This window comes from Aquila chrysaetos, chromosome 10 (genome assembly GCF_900496995.4).
Source record: "Aquila chrysaetos chrysaetos chromosome 10, bAquChr1.4, whole genome shotgun sequence".
In the NCBI taxonomy this organism is placed as follows: Eukaryota; Metazoa; Chordata; class Aves; order Accipitriformes; family Accipitridae; genus Aquila; species Aquila chrysaetos.
In genome coordinates, this window is record NC_044013.1 from 37,027,971 (window position 1) to 37,052,864 (window position 24,894).

General features: G+C 39.0%; 1 protein-coding gene across 4 annotated transcripts; it reads left to right on the forward strand.

The window, feature by feature from the left end:
- Positions 1-776: 776 nt before the first annotated feature.
- RABGEF1 (RAB guanine nucleotide exchange factor 1) lies at positions 777-23,867 on the forward strand. 4 transcript variants are annotated; one of them, XM_030027033.2, is made up of 11 exons: positions 777-907; positions 11,054-11,239; positions 13,649-13,815; positions 14,852-14,971; positions 17,133-17,153; positions 18,046-18,212; positions 19,840-19,921; positions 20,737-20,869; positions 21,273-21,364; positions 21,731-21,987; positions 23,022-23,867. In XM_030027033.2, exons 2-11 carry the CDS (start codon positions 11,061-11,063, stop codon positions 23,418-23,420), a joined length of 1,617 nt encoding a protein of 538 aa, XP_029882893.1. In that variant the 5' UTR covers positions 777-907; positions 11,054-11,060; the 3' UTR covers positions 23,421-23,867. The 4 variants fall into 4 exon arrangements, with proteins under 4 accessions (XP_029882893.1, XP_029882895.1, XP_029882891.1 ...); XM_030027031.2 differs by lacking the exon at positions 17,133-17,153 and having other exon boundaries at positions 800-907; XM_030027035.2 differs by lacking the exons at positions 14,852-14,971; positions 17,133-17,153.
- Positions 23,868-24,894: the final 1,027 nt, after the last annotated feature.

The following is a 24,894-nucleotide window of genomic DNA, read 5'->3' on the forward strand; positions in this document are numbered from 1 at the left end:
ATCCCTGCTTGTGCAATGCTCAAAAAGAAAGTTAAGTTTCTGGATTTGCTTAGCTGGCTGTGTTCAGAAGTATTTCCCCCTTGTTTCTGAAGTAACTGAAAGACCATTTTCCCTGCTGTCCCATTTGTCTCGCTGAAGCGATCCCTGTTTTCACAACTGGATGTCTGTGTTGAGCTGTGGGAGGAAAAAAAAAAAAGACACCAAAGCCACCACGTGACAGCACTGTGTAAATGAGAAGGGAAAGAGAAGCAAGTTTTAAATAGCAGTAGCTATTTCTGTTGCTGTGAGGATGAACGCATGCTCCCGAGCACTCATGTGAGCTGCCTGATCTGGACAGTGCCTGGGTCTGAGGTAAAGAACAGAGCCGCTGCTGGGATGGGTGTAGTGTGTCTGAAGGGAGAGAAAGGGTGCTGGAAGGGGCAGAAAATGAGAATCTTCACAGAAAGACACGGAGATACCGGAAAAGACTGGATCTCTTCCTAATTTCCAGCTTCTATGTACCGCAGAGAGCGTGAAACGGCCCTGTCGATGCCGTGCGCGGCCAGGCCTGGGGCAGCCCCTTTGCTGCGGCCGCTGCCGGCACAGCTCCCGGCACTCGTCCCTTCCTCTGCCCGCCTTCTGTCTCGCACGGCCTGCCCGGCCTTCCGCCCTCGGGGCTAGCGTGAGCATCCCCCCGCAGTACCGAGGAGCCCTCGCCCGTCCTGTCGGGCCTCTGCTTGGCAAACCGGCCCCTCGCTTCCTTCCGGGAAAGGGCCCCGCCCCCCCCGGAAGTGACGGCACGCCCTTCCGCCGCCGCCGAGGAGGGGAGGAAGCGCCCGGCCGCCGTGAGGGGAGCGGTGCCGAGGGAGGAGCGGAGAGCGGAGCAGCGCGGAGCGGCGGCTCGTCCCCGCCGCCCGGGGATAAACCGGTGAGCCGCAGCTCTGAACCGCTTCGCTTTCTCGCTGAGGGGCCGCGGGCCTGCCGGGACCCCGTGGGCGGCTCCTCCTCTCAGGGGGCTGCCCGGTGCTTGTGCCGCTGGGCCCGGCTGCGGGAAGGGCTTCCCCCTGGCCCGGCAGCCGCGCGGTGACAGTGACAGTTTGGTGGCCGTTAGCGGTCCCCCTCCCCGTTGTCTCCGCCGCCGGTCGTTGTAATTCCTTCTAAGTCTCGGTGATCGGGCGTCGGAACCCGCTGAGGGGGGGGGGTTCGTACCCGGCCCCGGCAGCCCCTCTCCTCAGGGGTGGCGGCCGTGCCAGGGGTTCCCCGGGCTCCAGGAGGCAGACTGTAACCGGGCTTAACACGCCGGGATACAGAGAAACTTAGTAAACCAGTTCTCTCTGTGTGCGGTTCCTAAAACTATGTTGTTTGTACATTTATTATTATTTTTTAATTCCGTGGGCAAGTTTCAATAGTTAATCGGGGTGAAGGTGTCACTAACTTTGCAAATCTGGCCCCTCAGCCTCTTTTCCTGCTAAGTTCCCTGTGGATCGAGGGGGTTTTGACTCTTTTCTTGTAAGTATTACCAGTGCTTGGCTTCTTACTGTAAGACTGGGGATCAAAGTCCTTTAAAGTCAAGCCAAATGAAGTTTGGAGTATATTTAAGATGCTGAGCAGCGCATTTTGGGTGATTTTGTGGGTGTTTGTCACTGCATGAGCAGCTTATGTAGTGTTCAGGTCGTTGCCTTGAAGTAGGGAGTGGCTGTGTTTTCAGAGAGGGTGTGAGATACTGAAAGATGAATGACGCACTTGAAGTAACAAAAAGTTTCGCTGAGGGGGTGGTTCGACACTATGTTAAATCCTGCTGGCCTGGGCTGCTTTGGTCTGTGGCAAGGGCACCATGGCTTATGCGGTGGGGTGTTGGATTAACTGAGGGGGTTGTCACAGGCAAAAGTCAAACTAGTTTTTTTTTGTGCTGAGTGGGGCCCTGATCTGGCCTAGTGCTGGGAATTAGTGGCAGTGCGCAGTTTTGGAAAAAGGGTGGCATTATGGAGCTTGTGATTTAAATCCATTATTGACACGACTTGCCATACCTTGTTTGGTCTCATAGTCACGCAACTGTTTCTGAAGTGGTGCTTTGTATTGGCAGTTCCTCATGGCAGTACTCTGGGATGTGTACTGAGCAGCTCTTGGTTTTCCAGTTACCTGAGACTCCTTTGAGACTAATGACCCATCAGCGTAGAAGGATGTAGTGTTTTCCAGGAACAGTATTTTACTCGGGAATTGGATGTGTTGACCTTCTGGACATGGTTACACAAGTGTTTTGCAGGGGGGAGGATTAGGAAGAGAATTGTAACTGAATGGAATGCTTTGCTGACAAAAAAAAAAAACAACACACAACAGGAGGGAAGAATAGGGTATAAAGCCAATTATACCAATTCATGAGATCGCTTTACACAATGATCTATGATTATAAGCTTGAAGATAGTCCATGATTCTGGCATTTAATTTTATTTTGCAGTCTAGTCTCAGCTCCCTCCTTCCCCTCCTAATGTTTGCTATATAATCCCCAATCATGCTTTTTTAATTTTTCCCCTGATGATGGACTGCTTGTGACCTAAAACTAGACCTAAAAATCGTGCTTCTGAAGTTATATTAAAACACTGTCAGTAACAAGTCAGGTACAAAGTGCATAAGATGTTTTGAATTTTTTTCAGAGGTTCTAGCAAACTCAGTTTTAATCTGTATCCACGTGAGCATGGCTGACGTTGGCAAAATCACGGAGCGTGTAGAAGCCAATCACTGCTGTTTCTGTGGAGATTTTAGAAGTTTTAGCTAATCCTCTTTTTCATATTCTTACTTGAATTCCCAGTCAAACAGTACAAAGCAGTTTTTAGATGTTTCTTGTGATTTCATTTAAAAGTGCAATTATGAGTCACATGTAGATGGTGAGACATAGTCTGTTAAGTCATGAATGCATGCTACTCCTAGCTGAGTGGTCATTGCTACGGGCAGTAGTTAAGAATTTGATGCAGACAAACAAAACTGTAGCTTAAGGTCTGTACTGATGTTGGAGGGGGAAAATGCATCTTCAAGTTGAAGTAAATACTGAACTCTGTGGGTAGAGTGTTGAAGCTTCGTGGCCATTAGGTTTCAGAGGTTTTAAGTAGTGGCTGCAATTTCCCCTGCCAAATTACAGTACCAAACAGTGCGGTTCTTTTCAGGTGGCTAATCAGACCGTGTGTCTGTCATCACAGTTAATGACTGTTTCTTTTCTCAGGATCTTTAGTTAGCAACTTGCACTGTTTATACTAGGAAACAACTGCTATAGCTGAGATTTCTTAATTGCAAGAAGGATGCACATTAAAACCATGAAGACGCATACGATCTATTCTGCAAAGGTAGCAACCATGTTTCTTTCCTAATTTGTGTCTAATGGCTTTCCTATTCTCTGTTCATGTGTCTCTTAGATCATATTGCCCCACCCTTTCCTTTAGAGGAAATTAAGTCATGCTTAATTACCTTTCTGCTAATTACATGCCTGAATGTTTAGGGTTACACATGAATCATGACTATTTCAACACTTACGTGGCTCTCAAGAATTTTGTGGCATTTGGGTCAGTGGTTGCTCTTTGGAATACATTCATGTTATTTTAAGGACGTTTTTCCATAGGCAAAATTTGTGGTTGTTAGAGATCTTAACCCAATCCCATTCTTCCACCCCCTCAGTTTTGATGCACTTTCTAGTCTACCTTGTAAATTTATTTTCAGTAACTGAAGTTGCATGCAGTTTTGGGTGGGACTTGCTACTCTCTTGATCTGATGTGGAGTATGGTGTACCATTCAGGCACTAGTAAAATATAAAACAGCAACTGTTACTGTAAGAATTGTGTGTTTGGAGACTTCCCCAGTTGTTCTTCTTTTCCTGCTCTAAAATTCCATACCTGGGGATGGCCATAAATGACCAGACAGTTGCAGTGAGTGATACTGTATGAGACATTGTGAACAGTCTTTGGAGCGCTTTGATATTTTTTAATGACAAGAATTAATGCAAGTTTTTCATTAAGTGCTATGAAGACTTAAACTTGAAGAGCCAAATCACGTTCGCTTCAGTCCGGTGAAAAGACTGGCGTAGGTTGCTGCTAAGTGTTGGGCCAAGACTTCGACTTCCAGAGTTAGCATGCAGAGTTACTTAGAAACTGTTTTTCATAGCTTGTAATTATTATAAATTGACTTGCAATTACCTCTTACTAAAGTTGTCTATAGATTGATTAAATGAGACCGCTTTCCACTCAGCTTTGATAAGTGAGCTTTTTCAACCAGCTCTTCTATAAAAGGTGACCTAAACAGTCCAGGACTAATAAATATTTTATGAAAAAGTCAGTATCTTGTCATTGTGGCAGTGATGCAATCTGCATTGACAATAAAGGTATCTGCTACTCGGTCCCTGGGAAGTAAGGTAGGTACATGTTGGAAAGGAACAAGAAAAACAAGCTGGTGGTGTTTGAACTCATGATAAATCTATACTACTTCTAAACCTTATTTCACCCACAGTGCTTTTCCTGAAGCCAAAGCTGTGTCTGCAGTCTTTGGAAACCCTAATGTGTTTTGAAAATTCTCTTAGGTTTATTGCTGAAAAGAACTTGTTACGTAAGTGTAGTCTCTTTCATGTGTGTGTTAAATCAGACCGTAGTGACAGATCCTATTTTGATGAAAGGAGCACTTTTTTCCATATTACATAAAAGCTAAGAATACACTTGCTCTTTGCTGTGACTATGATACCTACTTTAATAAGTTTACTATTAATTTTTCTAGCTATTTTGTAATGTGGTCTCTGTGAAAATTAGAATATAGTCTTTTGCTGTTGTTGAGAGCTTTGAGTCCGATATGAAAGGTACAATGTCCTGAAGCAATGATTGCTGCTACTTCAGTCCCCATTATGCGATACTGACAAAAATGGCCTAAGGATTTATGGACTTAAAATTGGAAGAGAGCGTGCCTTTTGGAAACTTAGAGCTAGTTTTGTGCTTTATGTAACTGGCCTGCATATCAAGATACCACGTGTGATCATCAGGTGTTGGAAAACTTTTGAGCTCTCTTCTTATCCCATGGTTTTATTTGTGAAATAGCACCGATTATGAGGGGTTTATCCTTAGTCCCATGGGAATGTAATGGAAGATCATCAGATGAAAAAAAAAGTAAAATAGTACCTGACTGCCTAATTCTGTCAGTGCAATCTGGTTAGTTCTGCACTGATGTTGGTGAACTTCACTGTCTTTTTATATGAGTAGTCAAGATGCCCGAGATTGGACGTCCAGCCTGATGTACTCAGGACTAGACCCATACAGAAATGTAGGCATCTAATGTGGGACATAAACAAGTTGTTGCTGCCTGAGCTTTGGTGACTGTTGTAGATTGTGTTCTGGTGTCTGTAGCTGTTTCCCAGTGGTGTGTAGGGAATTAAGATTATAGATTGCAGTCTGCAAATGTTGTCTGAAGACAAAGGGCTTTGATTGAATCTCTTCGTAGATCTAGATGTATCCTTATTGCTTCCCATGAGAAACTTGGGCTCCTGAGACCTGAAACTGAAAATCCTTGAAAACTGGAATGTAGGTTTTATTAAGCACCCACATTCAAGGAATACTGTCACACTTCAGGTCAATGAAAAACATTTCTTAAAAAACCCTTTCCTCTTTCCTCCAGTCTCCCCCGCTGCCCCCACTGACCTTAACACTTTGGTTCTTTTTCTTTGATAATACTTGTAACAAAATGCATGTTTCCTGTGTCTTAACTCTTTCTGTGTTTCCTTAGTTAATCTTCAAAGGCAGATTGAAGTATGTGACTGGGGGAAAGTGGTGTGGCTGTCAGCCAGCAGTATTTTGCAGAAAAGTTGGGTTTTCTGGTTTTGGCTCAGATATCTGCTTCCCTGACTGTGGTAACCGAAACCCTGTACTGTTTGCACATACGTTTTCAGTTGCAGCTTTGACAGACTCACAGAGGAACTGTTGGGCAGACAGCTGGTTTATTCTTCCTAAAAAAAAAATTATGTGAATTTCCATTTTCTGAAGTAAGAGCTATGGTTTATTGGATATTCTTCTTGGATGACAAACTTGACAGGAAAAATCTAGGGGTGTGAGGAAGGGACGAGAAACCTATGAGTTGGTATTGCACTTTTTAAAAATTATTTGCTCTAAGTAAATGGGTGCTCAAAATACTAGTGAATAAAAAGAAAAATTTTAGATAAGTTTAGGTACAACAAGAAAAATGTGTTGATAGGAAGATGTATTGGAGAGCTTCAGAATGAATTGCACTAAAGCAAGTAAAAAGCTAATTTTGAATTAAGCCACAGTGGTTGTTTTTTTTTTTTCACATGCTAGGCATCATAACAAAACTAAATATTCTAAGATGCTTATGAAAAAGCTACAGAAGGAGATCTGATCTGTCATTAGAGACCTCTGAAGTGCAATCTTTCAAACATATCTAACATAATATGTATTGTATGCCTCATCTACCAACAGTGCACAAGTATTCATCTGCTCTTGATGTCACTACAGTTTAGAAAAATAAAGCTTGACATCTAGAACAGCATGGAAACATGTAGCCACAGGCAGCTGATGCTGTAGCTTGGAGTTAGTATGCTGTCAGGCTGGGTGGGTACCGGCCTGGGAATGCATGTGGCAGTAAGACAAGGAGCTCTTTGGTGTCCATACAGTCTAGTCCTCTGTTAGCTGTGGTACAAATACGCTGATTGCCAGCAATGGGACAGGTTTCATGTTGTAATTGTCCAGAATAAATCCACTTTTGCAGCCATGGTGTAACAGGACATGCTAGCAGTGATCGTCTGAGGAACCACACACACGGTGTGTCAGGTGGAGTTTAAAGATCGTGATCATAGAAAGGGGTTGGGTGGTTTCCGTTTTTCCATTTCAGAGGAAAATGGGAGGGAAGAAGCTTTTACTTGTAAATGTAACAAAGGGAAAGGGATTTTATAAATTAATAACTAAGTCCAAGAGCCTGTTCTTTTTCTAAACTTTTCAAAGGGGTGCTGCTAATTAACATAGATATTAACCTTTGATGAGGTCTAGTACTGGTACAGAAATGCTTAAAAGAAAATTCTGTATCATGGTGTTTGTGAGGAAATGTGTAAGGAAGTGTCATTTCTGCTTTCCTTGACAATATTTACAGCAGAACTATTTGAAGCACTTATTGAGCAAAGCAATGTATGAATATACTTTAAATTACAGGTGTTTGCTCCTGGGAGGGAGACGTGGTGCTTCTTGAAGTTGTTGAGAAGTGTTTTAATTGGGATACAGGAGATGTAAAAAGGATGTTTGGTGCAGTGCACCTCTCCAAATTGTACTAGTTAAATTTATTTATGATCTTCTGGTACTTTATTGTCCTTCTTAATTAGATTTTTTTTTTTTTTTTTTTTTTTTTTAATGTGAACATATGTTACCTTCCTTACTACTGTTTTCCTGACTTCTCAGTAGTCAGGCAGTATGAAAGCTGTTCAGAGTTGCCTACCTCGCCAACTCCAGGAAAACAGCAAATTTGTTCTTTCTTTTGGATTATGTTACCCAGAAGTAAGCTTTGAACAGGTCATGCATTCAGGGCATGAATAAAAATAAGAGGTCTGACCATGCAAAATAAGTGGTGTGACTGTGCAAATGCACTGACTTTATCATTGAATAAAGAATGATGCACCTTTAGCTGGAGTGGGAGGGAGACAAGGGAATAGAGAAAGAAAAAAAAGCATTTTGGATACTCAAAAGTTCCAACAAAACATTTTTAAGAATGGAAGATCATAAAATACACAGCGATTTAGTTGCTGAAAGTGGACTTGAGATGGATTTTTCATATTCAGTCTATTAAAACTTGAGTTGTTCTGTTCATTAAAATGTAAATGCAGACCTGCAGAAATTGGCTGTGAAACTTTTTTTGTAATGGCTGTATGTGTTTAAAGGGAGCAGAAAGCCTCTGCTTGAAGTGCAGCATGTGATTTCTTCATATTGATTCAAGGTGACCTCTTTTGTCCCTGGATCTGAAACTGATGTAACTGCAATTGAAAATACTTGGAAGGGGAGAAGCAGAACAACTTATTTCCTAGTGGCTTGGCTTTGCAGCTGTTTACAAATCTCTCCCGAAAGAATGCAAAAAAAAAAAATATATATATAAAAAATTCTTCCTACAAAGAGACCTGTTTTGCTTACTCCAGGGGAAGCTGCTGAACTTTGACAGTAAACAGAACTTTATTTTTAGTTCTAATGTACACAGAGAGCTAGCAGGATGCCAAAGGTAATTGTGGCGCTAGTTAAAGCTCTGTGGATACAGAAAGCTAATTTTTGTGTGTCTGTATAGAGATAGTGAAAGTGCACAACTGGCATAGAAACCGAGTATACTGTTAGCGTTCAGAAAGCAAGATGTTGATGTGGGATAGAAGCAAGGTCATGTATTTCATTCTACTCCTTTAGTTTTCAAAAAATACAAGTGCCTGAAGCATGGTGCTTTTGAATAAGAACAACAGACACCTGAATTAATGAAATTGGCCTACAGACTGCAATTGCAATTCCATTGTAGTGGGTGATAGGATCAGGAATGATCCTTGGGTGATGGAGATCAGTGTAAAGTTTCTCTGAAGTTTGTGTTATGAAAATGTTTTTATCTGTTGTGTCTTATAGCTCCCTGTAGTTTACAATAGAAAACATTCAGACTGATCAGCTTTACAATTAATGGCAATATTGAAAATTTTATGCATGGTGGTCTTTTCTAGTACAGGCACCTGCAACAGAGTCTCTAGTCAAAATGCTGCTGCAGCTTCTGTTTTTAGGAAGCGGTCTTTAAACTGGATCAGGAGCAACCGAAGAGTTTCAAGCTTTTGCTTCCCCATTCTTTTCAGAATTGGTCATAAAGGGCATGTGTGATGCTCTGAGAATGGGCTGTGTTTCCAAATACTGCCAACTTGCAATTTCCGTCCCAGGCTGTGCAGTTGACAAACATTTGATGTTTAATTTCTGGTCTGCTAGATAGATTGTTAGTCAGCAGATCTGTGTACCATTACAGTCATCACAAAGACCTTACTTGAGGAATCAGAAAATGAAGATAGCACAGAAACCAAAGATTTTTATGAAGGCAATGTACTTATTTTCCTCTGTTAATATGTCCATATAGGAATGAAGCACTCTCAAATATTTAAAATCTCATTGTTTTTTTTCATTTTGCTTTGCAGAAGCGTATTAATGTCTTTTTAACTGTCAGACATTCTGTGGGAAAGAAAAGAGAGTATTCAGCTGCTGTCTATCTATATAAATGAGAAAATGTGTCTTTATAAATTATGCCATTAGGAAACCGATTCCCTTAATATACAGGTCTCTACAATGAAACTATTTTTAGATTATTTTTAGGAGCTCATTACTTCTTTCAAAGATAGAAGAGAAGTTAGTGGAAGGAGTCTTAATACTTACATAGGTAAGATGGAATATTTCATTTGTTCCCCCCTCAGAGAAAATCATATGTGTTTCCTGTTACTTTACTTAAAATAACTTTAGATTAACGGGAAATGTTGAGCATTGTCAGTCTTTTAAAATGGCTGATCTTATGTAATTCAGCTTGGAACAAATTAGCTGTTACTTCCTATAGTAGAAAACTAGCTTTGGTAATGACAGTTGTGCATATCACATCTGGTTCGCTGGATGACCCAGAGAAGAGTTTTCTGAGACTGTTGAGGGCAAGACCTGCCAGGGGTGAGTAACCTTTGCTGGGCAGAAACTTGAACAACCAGAGATCCAGATTCCTCAAACACATGAACTTAGGGGTTGTCATGAATCTCGGGGGAAAAACAAGATTTACTCTGACAGTTACTGACATTCTTCAGTTTAAGAAAATCTCTTTTCATCTTGCTTTCCATACATTGCATCTCAATGTGTGTTCTGTTTTCCTTGTGTGATCTTAAGTAATGTGCTGGAGGGGAGGGCAGGGCAGGGTCTTGAGACTGTGGGGCAGCGTTGGTTCAAAAATCTTCTGGTTTTCCCGTTAGAGGAAGGAAGTCGTAGGGGCACCTTTGGTTACGAATGTGAGAGCAAGAAACTGAATTGCTGAGGTGCTTGCTCAGCTTACGCGGAGCACACTCTGCTGAGGATCACAGGAAGAAAAAGGGGCTGGATTTGGTGACCAATACTTGCTTTCCAGTGCCTTGCTGTGGTATTCCTAGTGTCTCTGTATGTCAATATTGCAATCCAGATGTCTGTGTTTTAATATGCAGACCTTAAACTTGCTAATGCAGGGGATCCTGTGCTGCTTTTTTCCTAAAATGAATCCAGCATTTAGAATTAGAACAAAGTAGTTGAAATGCCCTTGGGAGCAAGCTGGCATGTGAGATGGTTTCTGTCAAGCAAGAAAAGGGGAGGGCTGGATCACTGGAAGGCAGGCTCTGCACAGTGGTGGTGTAGGCATGAGAATAAATCTTTTTGTTGTAGTCACTTTATATAAATTCTATAGAGCTGTGCTGTATGCAGAAGCCCAACTTAACTCTGAAGTAACCTGAGTACTGACGGAAATGGAGATGCACCTCATCCGTGTTAATGTACCCTGCTGGGTTAGCTGTGATACTTGACTGTGCTGTGAAGACGTATTCTTTGAGGCCAAAGATACATTAGCTAAAGTCTCACCAGTGTGATTCTTTGCAGAGACAGTCTTAGCCTGAATACAAACCTATTTACATTTCGTCTCTTACTCAGTTTGCTTCCTTCGTTGGTGATTGTAACTTTCCATATTTCTTTTTTCCTCTGTTGCTTTGTGCCTCTGCAACTGTTAGAACAATGTGCTGGTGAGATCAGAGACTTGTGCCTTTTTCCACATGCGTATGTAGCTGTTTGACTGGTACTGCTGGCTTGCTTTCCAGGCCAGCTGTCTGGTACTGTTTGCAGGTCAAAGCTATGCAAACATATGCTGATGCTGCAGTTGGCTTTTGGGGCTATATGGTTATGTAACTGTGCCCTTCCTCCTGTGGCCTTTATTTTGTTGCTATGGAACTATTAAGTAATTAAAACAGGTGACTTCTTTCTAAAAGGCAAGCCTTCAAAAGAAATTATTTCTAGCAGGCTGTTACCATGTTTCTGTCTTTAACCCTTTTCTCTTTAAACAGGAAGAAAATGAACCTGAAATCTGAACGCAGAGGAATTCACGTTGATCAGTCAGAGCTACTGTGCAAGAAGGGATGTGGTTACTATGGCAATCCTGCTTGGCAGGGATTTTGCTCCAAGTGCTGGAGAGAGGAATACCATAAGGCCAGGCAGAAACAGATTCAAGAGGATTGGGAACTGGCAGAGCGGTAAAGAGCCCTCTTTATTCCTTCCTCTTTTATAGTAGGGTGACTTCACTAAATACTATTCCTGTCTCCTATTTTCTAGTCCTATTTGCTCAGGCTCAGTTTCATCATAAGTTCTCAAATTTGACCTTTCCAGCAGGAAAGGGAAGGAAAATCTTCCTTTTGATGCAAAGATGAATATTTATGACATTCTAATTTAAGAGGTTTCAAAAGAAAGTCTGTGAAGTAATAAATGTAAACACCCCCCCAACCTCTCAACAACTACTTTGACCTAATTTGCATACTGAAATCTGTAATTCTAACTAGCAGTTGGAAGGGTGAAAGTGACAATTTTGATTAAAATACCTCTGCCTCTGGAGACCACAGTTATTGTCTTGAATATAGCCAGCACAACGGCTTTGCATTTCAGCTACTGATTAAAAAATTGGGTTTAGTCTTGTCTGTGGTCATTCTTTTAAACTGCTGGGTTGAGCCCAAAAACATTAAAGCTTTAGCTTTAACAATGTAGGTAATTTTTCTAAGCATGCACTTTCTGCAAAACAGTCTAGCTTTCCTAGTGTGGTAAATGCTTGACCCTGAAAATGGGTCTTGGAGGAAATCTATGCTTGAGTGAGAAAATAAGAGCAGCTACAACTGCTTTTTGTTGGATTTGGGTAGAAAGCAAAAGCATTATCTGCTGCCTGAGAAACTGCAAAGCATCCTCTTTTGTACTACAGCTGTCCTTTGTTCACTTCCAGGTATGAGTTACATGACATCCACTCAGAATTAACTGTTTCAGGGTTATGTGAATTCTTAAGATGGAGGAGTATCTAGCTGTGTATTAAGAGTTGATTGGCAGTTGCCTTGAGCTGGCCGAGATGTTTGTTCATATTGACACTGATTCTCTACATATGCTTACCTTAATGTATTAGTGGAATATGCCCGAACTCTAGGAAAAAGTACAAATGCCTGAGAGACATGTCTGCACTCGAGTTTGGAACCCTTCAGTGAACTTGAGTTACCTAGTGATACGTTAACCAAGGTCACGGGCGGGTGGGGGGGTGGAATGGGGAAGAAAAGTCATTGAGTGCACTGTTTACATCAGCCTGCCTGAAGAAGGTGACATCTGTGGAAGCTTTCTGAACTTGAGTTGGGTCCAAACTGATGGTTATAGTTTGGAAGCCCTAAGTTTTCTGGTGTCTAACTACCCTAGACACTCTTTATCTTAGACCTTGAAGTTGTTTGTTTGTTTGTTTATAATGTTCTCTCTGCTGTCTGGCACTGGAACAGATTAACTGCAAGTTAAGAAGTGCTTGAAACTTTTTCTAGCCTAATCAGAAGGTGCCAGGTAAGCTGTTGGGTACAGTACAGAGGACATGTCATTTTTTAACTCTGCCATAAATTTGCCTTAAACAGTTAATAAAAACTTAAGTATTATTAGAGCAGATAGTTATGCTGTCAGTCTTATGACATCTATGTACAATAAAGTGGGGCATTTAAGGAATTCTTTAATAAGTAACTGTTCAGTAGGGAGATGCTAAAGGAACAGATAAGCTGTGATTGTTTGCTGTAGTGAACAGACAGGCTTGTCAGCACAGATAAAACACAATTCTTGCCTCAAGAGATTACAAATGCAAGACTATTTATGGTCCATCCTGAGCCGGATGGATGTTTAAAGAAAATTGCTCAACCTTTTAGCATCTTGAAGGGCAATATAATTTAACCTATTTTAATCTTCCTGCATAGGAAGAAAAGTAGCCGTTGAAGGATTAGCATGTTTGCCCTCCCCTACTTTGTACATGTAGATTGAAAGATGGGCTTGGTCTTTGCAAAGCACCCATCAGTGTTTGCAGTGAAGTGGTTTGCCTCATTCCTTCAAGTAAGCATAAGTGTTACCAAGACTTAGAAAACAAATTATGACAACAATGATCTGTTTCCCAGAATATTTTTTGAGATTGTGACAGGGTATTTCACTTGCTCCTCTGTGAGCCATAGTTTTTATCTTTAGTAACATGGTAAAGGATTGCCTGTGGTAATAGGTTGTGAAATTCGGAACACGATGCAGGGAGGAAGGCAACTGAATCGATTATTGGAAGTCCTCCTACAGTCTTTTCCCTCACCTGTACCTTTGTAGAATTCAGGGCTGTGACATGAGGGGAAAGTGACCGTGATTATATTTCAGTCTCCTCTCTTTTGACCTTACTATTTAATCCTCCCTTGCCATCTTAAGCTTTCCCTCACTTTCATTCACCATTGCAACATGGCAAGAGTGGATGTAATGGAATGAAGGGAGATGTGGTAGGAAGTAAGAAAGGAAGATGAGCACAGAGGAGAATTAGCATCATGTCAAATGAGTAATTTATTGCACAGGAAATTAGCTTATTTGTGCTGGTTTTAAGCAGTTAAATTAGACATACATTTTTCTAATTCCAGGCTTCAGCGTGAGGAGGAAGAAGCATATGCCAGTAGTCAGAGTACCCAAGGGGCACAGTCACTGACCTTTTCAAAATTTGAAGAAAAGAAAACCAATGAGAAAACACGAAAGGTCACTACTGTGAAGAAGTTCTTCACTGCTTCTTCCAGAACAGGAGCTAAGAAGGGTAACTTTCTCCTTTGCTTTTAATGGTTCTATACAACACGTTAAGTTAAAAAGTATTTTTGATAATTGTATTGTACTAAAAGACAGAGTAGCGCTCTGTGCCTTGACCTTAAAAAGTTGGAATAACGATGCTTCTGGAGAGCAATTGCTATATGTGAAGTCTTACTGAAAACACAGAAAAACGTGAGCTTTTGGGTGACGCAGAACAATCTTTTAAATAGAACAGTGCCGTGTTTGTGTTAGCTATACAGGAATTCTTCCACTAAAGTGTAGTATAAATGTATTCCTGGTGGTGGTCTACCACTGCACTGCTGAGTGGAAGTATCTTGTTTGTATGATGCACATTCTTGCTAGATTCATAAGTCAACCATAGTGTGATTCTGTAGTTTAGGACTTGAAAGGGAACCCTTCCTGAAGAAAGCAGGAGAAAAGGTACTGGCTGTCAGTCACCTCAAACAAACTGATATGTCTAAGTGTGATAGAAATGCTGATATAAAATATCAGATGATGCTGTCATAATGGATCGCTTCAGCAGCTTTAACAGAAAAAATGGAATGTGTAAGCAGGATGCCTTTAAATGAAAATAAATGTGAAAGGAAACTTGTAGTGTTTATGTGTGTGTGGGTTGTGAATATCAAGTTTGTGGTTGGCTGAATGTTTATTCTATAGCATGTGTTACAAGTAAGAATGATTAATGGCACTGATGTCTTTGCATAGCAATAGCTTACATGGGCAAAACCTGGAAAATGCTAGACTGTGGAGGAGGCATTCCAGAAGAAAAAGCAACATTAATATATCTTAGCCTTATTGACAATGCATTTCCTTAATAAGAAGTTCTAAATATGTCTGGATTTCGCCTTAGAATTTGTTTTGGTCCATGGGCAGCAGCTGGCTAAATGAGGCATTCAGCTATGTATCAAGAAATTTTTTTACGTTCATTCTTCTCACTTTCCATATTTTCTTTTTTTATCCCATTCACCGTCTCTCCTGACATGCTCCCGTTCTTGGTGTCTTGCTTGCTTTTGCATTTATTTCAGTGGCTCAAGAGAAAATCGTTAAGCCAGGACAGCTTGGGAGGGAGCGAAATGCTGATAACATTCTCAGGGATTTGAAGGAGATTTTTACTCCCTCCTGGGAACTGGCTTCCCCTACTGAAGGTAATGCAGTACAGCTTGAGCAAGCTGTCTGCTTGATTTTAGTAAGCTTATTTCTTAGCTGGGCTTGGCAAAATACAAACTAGGGTTGTGCCAGTTATAACTTGGGCTGTTGAATACAAAGATGACAAAAAAAGCAAGTCTAGCATCTTGACATGAACTTGAATCTTTAAATCAATTCTTTGCTTTTGGTAAGGCGAGTATAGGAATAAGAGCTCAAAGAAGCTTCAGCTTACCTTAGTGTGACATCTGAAGGATTACGCAGTTTCAAAAAAATAAGAATTTTGTAAGAAGTAGCTAGATCTTGTGCTGCTTCATATTTTTATCAAAAAATAATTCCGGGTTGCCATTATAATTTATAATGATTTATAATTGTAAGTTGAAACTATTTCAGTTTAATAGTTTGCACTCCAAGAACTTTTGCATTCTCAAAACATCTCCAGATGTTTGTTACATTAATCAAGAAGACAATTTCATATCAAGAGAAGACATACTGGTTTCATTTAAACCAAAAGGACGCCAGAAGCCTTGAAGCAAACACCTTTAGGATCTTGTCCTATGCTATTTGTTTGCAATTCTGACGTGTTCTGCTGACTAAAGAAATTTCAAGATGTACCATTCTTTATTTTGCAAATTATATGAAGATGATGAATGGGTATGTGTAGTAGAGCTAATGACAACACTATTTTTATATTCTTGGACTCAGATCCATGACCATGGCACAACCATAGTGAATCACTGGAGTGCTAATGTTCTGCTGTAACAACTAGCATTTTTGTAGAATGCCTTGAGAAAGATTTTAATATTAATAGTGTTTGTTCTTTGTAAAGGTGATCCTTTCTTAACTCTTCCCATACTCTTTCTTTTCATTTTGGCGTATCTCCTCTACTAGGTTCTCTTTAACTTGTTCAAATGGAATTTCTTTTCAGCAATCAGCTTCTTTTTAGTTAGACTTAACTCTTTTAAAGTACATGACAAAGCTGAAAATACTTTATTGCTGAAAGTATGTTTGTTCCTGCAGTCCTAAGTAATCAGTGTATGTTGTACAGGTTCATTTTCCTGAAATCAGGATTTCAACACAGAGATTAATGAAGCTGCAACATTTCTGAGTGACTACATGTAGTTCTTGGTGTGGCTCATTAAAAAGACAGTTCATTCTAACATTCAATTTTTTTTAATGCCTACATTAACAGTAATGTGCCTCAATCGTCTACATCTCTCTAGGAACTAAAAAAAAAAAAAAAAAAAAATCTATTCTAGATCCGTGACTAAAAAAATCATATTCATATTCCTTAAGGTCAAATAGTGGAATAAAATTCATGATTTTTCTGATACAGTGAACTCGGTGTTGAAATAAGTAAATAAGTCTTTGGCTGTTCTTTGAAATGAAGTCAGTAATTAATTGTGGAAAAAATACCCTATAATTCTACCCTTTCAAAAGTGGACCTGCTTGCTTTGTTTATTATTGCAAAGCTATGCTCTGTACTTACTGGTTATGTAATATTAAATGTGACAAATTTGGATCAACATATAGTAACGGTTGCCGTTCAGCTTGAGTACTGTGCAGGCATTCTACTTTGAATCTTAGGTATAAAGAAGATTGGAGGAAATGCCCTCTGGAAAAAAGTGTTCTTGTGTAACTAGAAAGGAGATTGATTTGCACTCCGTATCTTGATTGCTGCAGCTGCAATTTAAATATTTGCAAAACCTTTTCCATTCTTATCACTTAAATACAATAGATGTTCTAATGGTATCTGACCAAATTATTATCCAGAGAAGGTTATGCTGAAGTGTAGAGTCTTGTGCTTTGGTCAAATGATCACTGTTGTTAGTCACTGGATCATACAGCTTTGAATTTACTATAGTGCTGTATCTCTTTAAAAACAAGTAACAACAAACAAAAAACCCACAACAATAAGCTACTTCCAGTATAAAACATACCAACTTAAATATACTAATCCCATTTATTTCCTTATATTTTGGAGTTCTGCATGTATGCTTATTGAAACAAGGATTTTTTTGTTGTGCATGTTAGTATTTTCAGGTTGAAAGATGTGTTTGTATCATGTTGACCATGAATATTTTCGTGTTTTCTGTCTCTTTGCTGCTTGCTTTTCATCATGTTCATTTACATCATCTCTATTCAATCCTTCATTTTGAACAGTGTTGGCTGGCAAGTTGAAAGGTGGGTGAACTAAACTTGGGTAGTGAAGGTATTGGATCAGTACAATTAACTTGCAACGTATACCCCGGAAAATCAGATGTGTGTGTGTGGAAAAATCCTGTGGTTGCAGCTATATAAACTTGCATCCAGTGCTGTGTGCAGTCTGTGTTCCTACCTCCTTCTTGAGTGCCAAGCAAATTCTTTCTTGAACAGGCGCGGTGCTTCTGTTCTTGCTGAAACACAAATGGCCAAGTTCTCATTTACACTGCAGGTGTGATTCTGTGGCATCTGCTGCCTAGCCAAAGAAGGGCTGCTGCATTTTCACCAACCTCATGCTCCCATTCCTTGTCTTGTGCTGCTGCTGCTGCTCCTATGACCTGGTGGGAAGCCAGCGTGGGGAGCTGATCAAGCTGAAAAATAACCCCAAAGGAACACTGATTTCTGACTAGGGCTGCCCCGAACTACTACTCCCTGAGCTAGTTCATGAGCCAGTTGAAAGCAAAGGAGCAGGAATGTAAAGGTGAGGGAGAATGGAAAAGGGAGCACTCCATTATCTTAAACTGCTGCAGAATCCCATCTGAAAGCCTTGATCTTATATGGAGATATCTTACCTGAGAATGAAAATGTAAGAAACCCGAAAGCAAACCCATGTTACAGTAATTTGCTAATATAAAAAGGGCATTAGTGTAAATGGGTATGTGGCTATAAATGTTTCACTTCAGTGGAATACTCAGTTTCTTAGAGTTCTGTTTAGTAATATCCAGCATTTCACTGGTAAAGCTTGAGAAAGAAATGCTCATTCATCTGCACAGTTGAAAAAAACAACCTGAAATTTTAAGACACATTAAACGCTTCCTGAAGTCATCCATCAGTGTAAAAAAGCTAATCTGATGTGCCTAAATTTTCCCGGCAGAGATCCAAGAAGCCAAGGCTCCCAGCCCTTCTATAAACAGGCAGGCTAGCATCGAGACAGATCGAGTATCCAAGGAATTCATAGAATTTCTCAAGACGTATCACAAGCCTGGACAAGATATCTATAAGCAATGTAAACTATTTTTGGACACAATGAATCATAAAAGGGTAAGTTTTGCATGCCTTTTACATAAATAAAAAGGGGAAACTGGGGAGAGATGGAGAAAATGCTGCACTTCTTCCAGCAGTTTGGTTTTTGTATATTGTATACAGGAGTCTTTAGCTGATATGCTTAGTTGAATGAAGATCTAGTGGCAGTCTTAAATTCTCAATGCCTTGCTTTTTGATATGGTATGTGACCAAAGAAACCCTCCAACCCCGGTATCTTGAGAGAACTTTCCTTTGCAACCCAAATAAATGAGTTCTGAATAAATGCCACATAAATTAGTCTGTTGAACAATTTTCTAGACAAATATGACTTGTGGAAATTAAAATATATTACATAATGAGTTTTTAGATCTCTTAAGTCTAAAAAGTTATAAAGATAATACAGTATCAACTGACATGTCTCCTTTTCTTTGGGGAAGGGAAACTTGACTATGCTTTTTTTTTTTTTTTTTTTTTAAAATGTGGAATAAGGGTTACATCTTCATTCTCCATAAAAAAAAAAAAAGAATGTTCTTGAAATATTAATGTATCTCTAGTGCCACCTATGGTTGAAATGAGTCAGTATTTAGCACACTTCTTTTTTTTTTTTCCTTCCCCTACCTTTCCTATTTAGTATGTAGTTACTCAAATTATATCTTCACATTGGACTGGAAGTTAAAGGGAGTTCTGATGGAATCTTACATGCCCTCCACTTTGAAAACATCTTGAAGTTTGGTTTTGTTTTGTTTTGTTTTTTCTCTTAGAACTGATTCATTCTGAGCGTAGAGTTTGTGAAAATAGTGTGTTGTTATTACTGGTTATAAACACTGAAGGTACTCTCATTTCCTAGTTCCTTGATAGTTTGTGCTAGTCAAAAAGTCTTTCTCAAAACATACAATTTGCTGCTACAGGTAAACTAGGCCTAAAATGCAGCACTGCCGTTAGAGCTGAGACTTTGTGTTCAGGGTAACTGTCTAGTTTTTGGCCTTAGAGAATTCAGAAACTAAGTTCTCTCTCCTTTTTTTTTTTTTTTTTTTTTTTTTTTAATGTATGGTTTTATGCTGCCATTTAATGGTGAAAAGTGGCTTGATAGGTAAAGTTAATTTTAACTCTGCAAACCTCTGTTACATTCTTCAGTAGCTCAGTTAGTTAATGCCCAAAAGACAATGTTGTTCCACAAATAACGTTGTGAATATATTTTACAGTAACTTTATCATTAGAAGTGTTTACTGTATATTCTTTCAAATTATGATTTATGTTCTTAGTTTTTTGATATACTGTATATCCTTTCTTAAAAAGTTAAGAGGCAAAATTGGGAGCAAGCATTCTGCTTAATAGTCTACATTATTTTGTCAACCGTTACTCAGGGATGTGTCTAGGGAAAATGGCATTGCACCTGTCCAATTCCATTTCTAATATACATCTGTTCAGCAAATAAACGTAAGTCTTTCACATGTTAAAGAGCCAGTATGTCTTGGTTTCTCATATTTTTAAATATAATTTAGCCAACATAAACACCTCTGATGATATATTTGCATTCTCAGACTGTTACTGCATCTGGACGCTTTCCTTAAACAAAAACAAAACGTGAGAGGCATTGCTGCCATTTCTTCCACACATGCACACTTAAAACAGTTTTCTGTTATAGGACTTAAGCATTGAGGAGCAATCTGAATGTGCCCAGGACTTCTATCAAAATGTAGCAGAGAAATTACAGACACGTTGGAAAGGTATCATGTTCCTCTTCCTCGTATCTTACTGCTGAAAAAGTAATGATTTTGAGGATAAAGCCTCTTGCATTTTCAAGTAAAAATGAAACATTCCTAACCAGCTTTCAGAAATGCTGTTAACAAATCCCATTATCTTAGTTAGAACTATTCCCAGCAGCACCAGTTCTATAAAGCTTTGCCGTGTAAATTATTTGTTTTTACAGGTTTTTCTTAAACTCTCAATTAAATGTGGTTCAGTTGGTTTCATTTCTTGTTTTAAATTCAATACTATTTGTTTAAAACTGAAGTTGAATGCGTAGTCTCAACCCAATTAACCGGCTGCGAGCCTTACGTTACACTGTAATGCACAAGTAGCCAGTGAGAGGGGAGTATTTCTGTTGTGGACTGCTTTTATGTGCTTGGTAAGTAAGTGGCACAGTTTAAACATACCCAGGGATTTTTTTAGACGTAAACAGAAACAGACGACTTGGAAGACCTCACTGGATTTATTCTCAAAGACTGTATTTTCGAGAAATAGTCTTGTAAGCTACAAGCAGCTGAACCTAATTTGTGTGTTGAATGTGCTAAATGAACATGCTTCATTGTGAACCTATGCGTACTTACTTTGGCATGTCACTATGGTGTTGTCACCATTATATTTTTAATTCTGCTGTAGAGAGTGGAAGTACTCCGAGTATATCCATTGTTTATTAACTCAGGTTGGATCAAGTCAGTAGTACTGATTTGGCGATATTAGGACCAAACTGTATTAAATCTTCAAAGGAGCGACAGAATACTTTATTCACTGTATTGGGCGTGGGATTTGTACCTTTCAGTGCCCCCTGAAAAAGTTGAGAAAGCAATGGATCAGATTGAAAAATATATTATGACTCGACAGTATAAATATGTCTTTTGCCCTGAAACAACTGATGATGAGAAGAAAGATCTTGCTGTCCAAAAGAGAATCAGGTAAGTCTTTAAAAGAAAAATGGTTGAGTAATCCACAGTCCTGTAAATGAGCTCTTAATCAAGCATGTTAAAAATCTTCTGCTATGCACACAAAAATGGCAAGCTTTTTAACCAGAAAGGGTTAAAAGCACTTTATTTAAGAAACAGAAGGAATGAATAGAATGACTAATGAAAGCTACTACACTAGGAGGACTAATTGGTTTGGTTTTGTTAATTTATAGCAAAAAAAGAAAGTATTTTTATGGAAATAAATTACTTCAGTGGAATAAACTAGCTTATGACTGGACTAGTGTCTCATTTATACAAAGCACTCCTTGTGCCTTGAATTCAAGAAGCAGCTGGTTTCAAACACCTGAATGTTACAGGCACAGAACAGTTTAACATTTTTTTTTTCTTGTCATAGGGCTTTGCACTGGGTAACTCCACAAATGCTGTGTGTTCCCGTCAATGAAGAAATTCCAGAAGTCTCCGATATGGTTGTAAAAGCAATTACAGGTTTGTGAATGATGAAGTTTATACTTACAGCTTTAAATTTCATATCTCTTGCTTATAGAGATTATTTTCTGCAATCATCAGAAGGGGGTCCAGGCTTTTAGATTTGGAGTAGTCTTTGTGGTATTGGACTAGGATATCATCTGTGAAGCGGGAACAATTTTTCTATCAGAGAAGTGCTTAGGCTTACCTGATCTATTTGAAATACTTGGGCTGAACCAAGAGAAGGTTGAATAAACAGATACTTTTATGGAGTAGCAAGCACCACAGAAAAATGATGCAGTATTAGTATTGTCCAATAAGTGTCCTACTCATTGAGGTGTCTGGTTAATATGGTTTTAATGATGTGAGAACTTTTTTATCTTACAGATATTATTGAAATGGATTCAAAGCGTGTCCCTCGTGATAAATTAGCATGCATCACCAAGTGCAGCAAGCATATATTTAATGCTATTAAAATCACAAAAAACGAACCAGCTTCTGCTGATGACTTTCTTCCAACACTTATATACATTGTTTTGAAGGGAAACCCACCCCGTCTGCAGTCTAACATCCAGTATATAACACGCTTCTGTAATCCAAGCAGGTTAATGACAGGAGAAGACGGCTACTATTTTACCAATCTGGTAAGTGCAGGAATAGTGTTGACATTTTATACAACAAGATTGTCTTTTATTTGAATGTAGGAATTTCCAGTAAAGGCAAACAGCATAACACAGAAGGAAAATTAAAACTGATCTTCAGAGAGTGGTTGAGGTTACTTAGAGTACAGCCTGCTCTCTTGCTTTATATCTCCTCTCTCTTCCTTTGCTTTCCAAAGCAGACAGTGCTTTGCTTTCTTTATAATATTAAACCCTTTATTTGAAAGGTCTGATGCTAAGACTTGCGTATATTTTTATTTTGTAAGGAGTTAATTACTTTCTATTCCTAAAAGCCTGAGTTTGGACTGTGCAGATGTTATGGATGCAGAGTTCCCTATTAAGCCCATGAGAGTTTATCTCTTCTTGAACGGCCTGCAGAACTAGGCCATTAATGTGTGGAGGTAAACAGGCTTTTTAAAGCTTCTGCAGGAGGCATTTATTGGTGTGCTTGTTCATGTTAGAAGGAATTATGATTATGAACTTGGCTTCTCTGCATTTCATCGTAAAGCAATTCTCGAGGGAAAATATGTAGTTGAATTAAATACTTGGAATGTTAAAAATTCCTTTCAGTAGGAGGAGAGCATCCACAAGGTAAGATGGGCATTTGACATTCCTTCCTTCAGAAAATGAATAGACAGCATAGCAGATCTCTGCTGATCAGATTATTAAATATCAATATAGTGCTCTTGTCTAGTTGTCATGTTCTTTCTGTTCTCTCACCTCCAAAATGCAGTGACCCTGAGGTTTGTAACGGACGTTATGCAGTGAGTCAGTACTGTTCTGCTGAAGTGGTGTCTTCCTGTATTGTTCTCAGAGTTTTTGACTTCTTCAAACTTTGGGGAGAGGAAAGAGGCATATGAACTGTCTGATATAGTTAGCTTCTGGAAAAGATCTTTAGGAGCAATCTGAGGCATTAAATAAAATACTCGGTTACTGGTCTAACGGCAGGATAAAAAATAGAATGCATACATTCCAATCTGTAGCTTGCAGTGATACTCACTCTCTTGTTTTGTTTGTAGTGCTGTGCTGTGGCCTTCATTGAAAAACTGGATGCTCAGTCTTTAAATCTAAGCCAAGAAGATTTTGATCGTTTTATGACTGGTCAGACATCCCCGAAGAAGCAAGAATCTGACAGTTTTTCACCTGATGTGTGCCTGGGTGTTAAGCAAATGTATAAAAACTTAGACCTCCTGTCTCAGTTGAATGAGAAACAGGAAAGAATTGTCAATGAAGCCAAGAAGCTTGAGAAAGACCTGATAGATTGGACTGATGGAATAACAAAGGAAGTCCAAGATATTGTTGAGAAATATCCATTAGAAATAAAACCAAAAAGTCAAGCCTTAGCAGCTATTGACTCTGAAAATGTGGAGAATGACAAGCTGCCCCCACCACTGCAGCCTCAGGTTTATGCAGGATAATTATCAGTGTTAACTCTGAAAAGCATCATTATTCTCACCTAGTACTATCAGCTACTTGGGAAGGGAAGTACACTTAAGGCTAAAAATCAGATGAGCTTAAATCAGTACATTTTTAAAGGTACATTTTTTTGTTAAGTGTAATGAATTGTATTTATTTTAGTCAAGTAGATTTCTATTAGGCTTTTATGGGTTTTTGAACTGAATTTAAATTTTCTACACAAACCAGTATAATTTTTAAGCAACACTAGTCCATTGACATTTTTCCTGAAAGCTTCCTTGTAGGCATGCACTTACTTGTTTTTAATAATTAGTTTAACTTGAATTCGAGTCCCAGCAGAAACTCAAAAGGTACCAATGTTAGTCTGAATTTATTCTGTAGCTGTAAAGATGAAATATATATTGTAAAATATGTAAAATTGTAAATAGATTTAAAATCTAATGTCTCAACTGTGCATGACATCTTGTGTATGAGTGAAAATGATATAGAAGTGTTCATTTTAGCACCTTTCAGTTAAATCACGTTGCAGTATAAAGGCAAGTACACTGTTAATGTTTCAGTAAGCTAGATGGTATAACTGATGAATTACAGTCAGAGAGGATATTGTTGTAATGATTTGAAAACTTGACACTCATCTCAATCTGCTCTGTAAAAAAAAAAAAAAAAGTGCTATTTAAAATATGACATTTCTTCATGTAAATGTTCTCTCTGCTTTGTCAGTACACCTGATAGCCTTCAGTGGTGCACATAAGTGCTGATATTACTACTTTTGAAGAGAATGTTGAGCCAGGCTTCAGAAATAGGAAGCAATATTTGTATTAAAAATTGCATAATGTGGAACAAAAAGGGGGAGGGGAAGAGATAGTGCAAGAGTTGCACCAAAAGTGGCTTTCTTTTCTGGCATTGCCTAGTAATTTCCATCAGTGGGCTAGGTCTCGATTGCTTTTTTGACAATCCTGGTAGATAAATAAGTTCATATAATTAGAGGCTGCTTTTTAGAAGAAGCATGAGCCATTGCTCCAAGCAGAAAAGTGCGCTTTATTTTCACGAAACATCAGTCTTCTGATCTTTAGTGACCCTCTTTAGCAAAGGGACTTACCTTGCTAAAGCACTGAACATCAAGGTAAATATGGCTTCATGTCACTAAAAGTTTAGATTGGTGTATTTCGAGTTAAGAATAATAGCACACTCCACAAAAAGTAACCTCTTCAAATATAACTTTTTTATGCCAGTGAAACATTTTCTATATAATTTTAAATATCTTCCAGTAAATCCAGTCTGCCATGACTTGTTTGTGTACCTGAGATATCTAACATAAAGCTAGGTATCTTGAACTACTTTTAAGCAATGTTAAATTCTTACCATCAAGGAGGAAAGTACCTACCTCTTTATTATGTTCCAATGCTTTAAAAACACTATTTTAAATTTGCTCTGCAATAATTTCAGACCACAACTGTGATTTGTCCCTTTTTGTCA

What these genes read in the sequence shown, in the direction of transcription:
- RABGEF1 (XM_030027033.2), top strand. Translation starts at nt 11,061, where the DNA reads ATGAACCTGAAATCTGAACGCAGAGGAATTCACGTTGATCAGTCAGAG. An exon ending in CAGAACAGGAGCTAAGAAGG is followed by an intron (nt 13,816 to 14,851) that starts GTAACTTTCTCC and finishes CATTTATTTCAG; the next exon opens with TGGCTCAAGAGAAAATCGTT. An exon ending in GGTTGTAAAAGCAATTACAG is followed by an intron (nt 21,365 to 21,730) that starts GTTTGTGAATGA and finishes TTTATCTTACAG; the next exon opens with ATATTATTGAAATGGATTCA.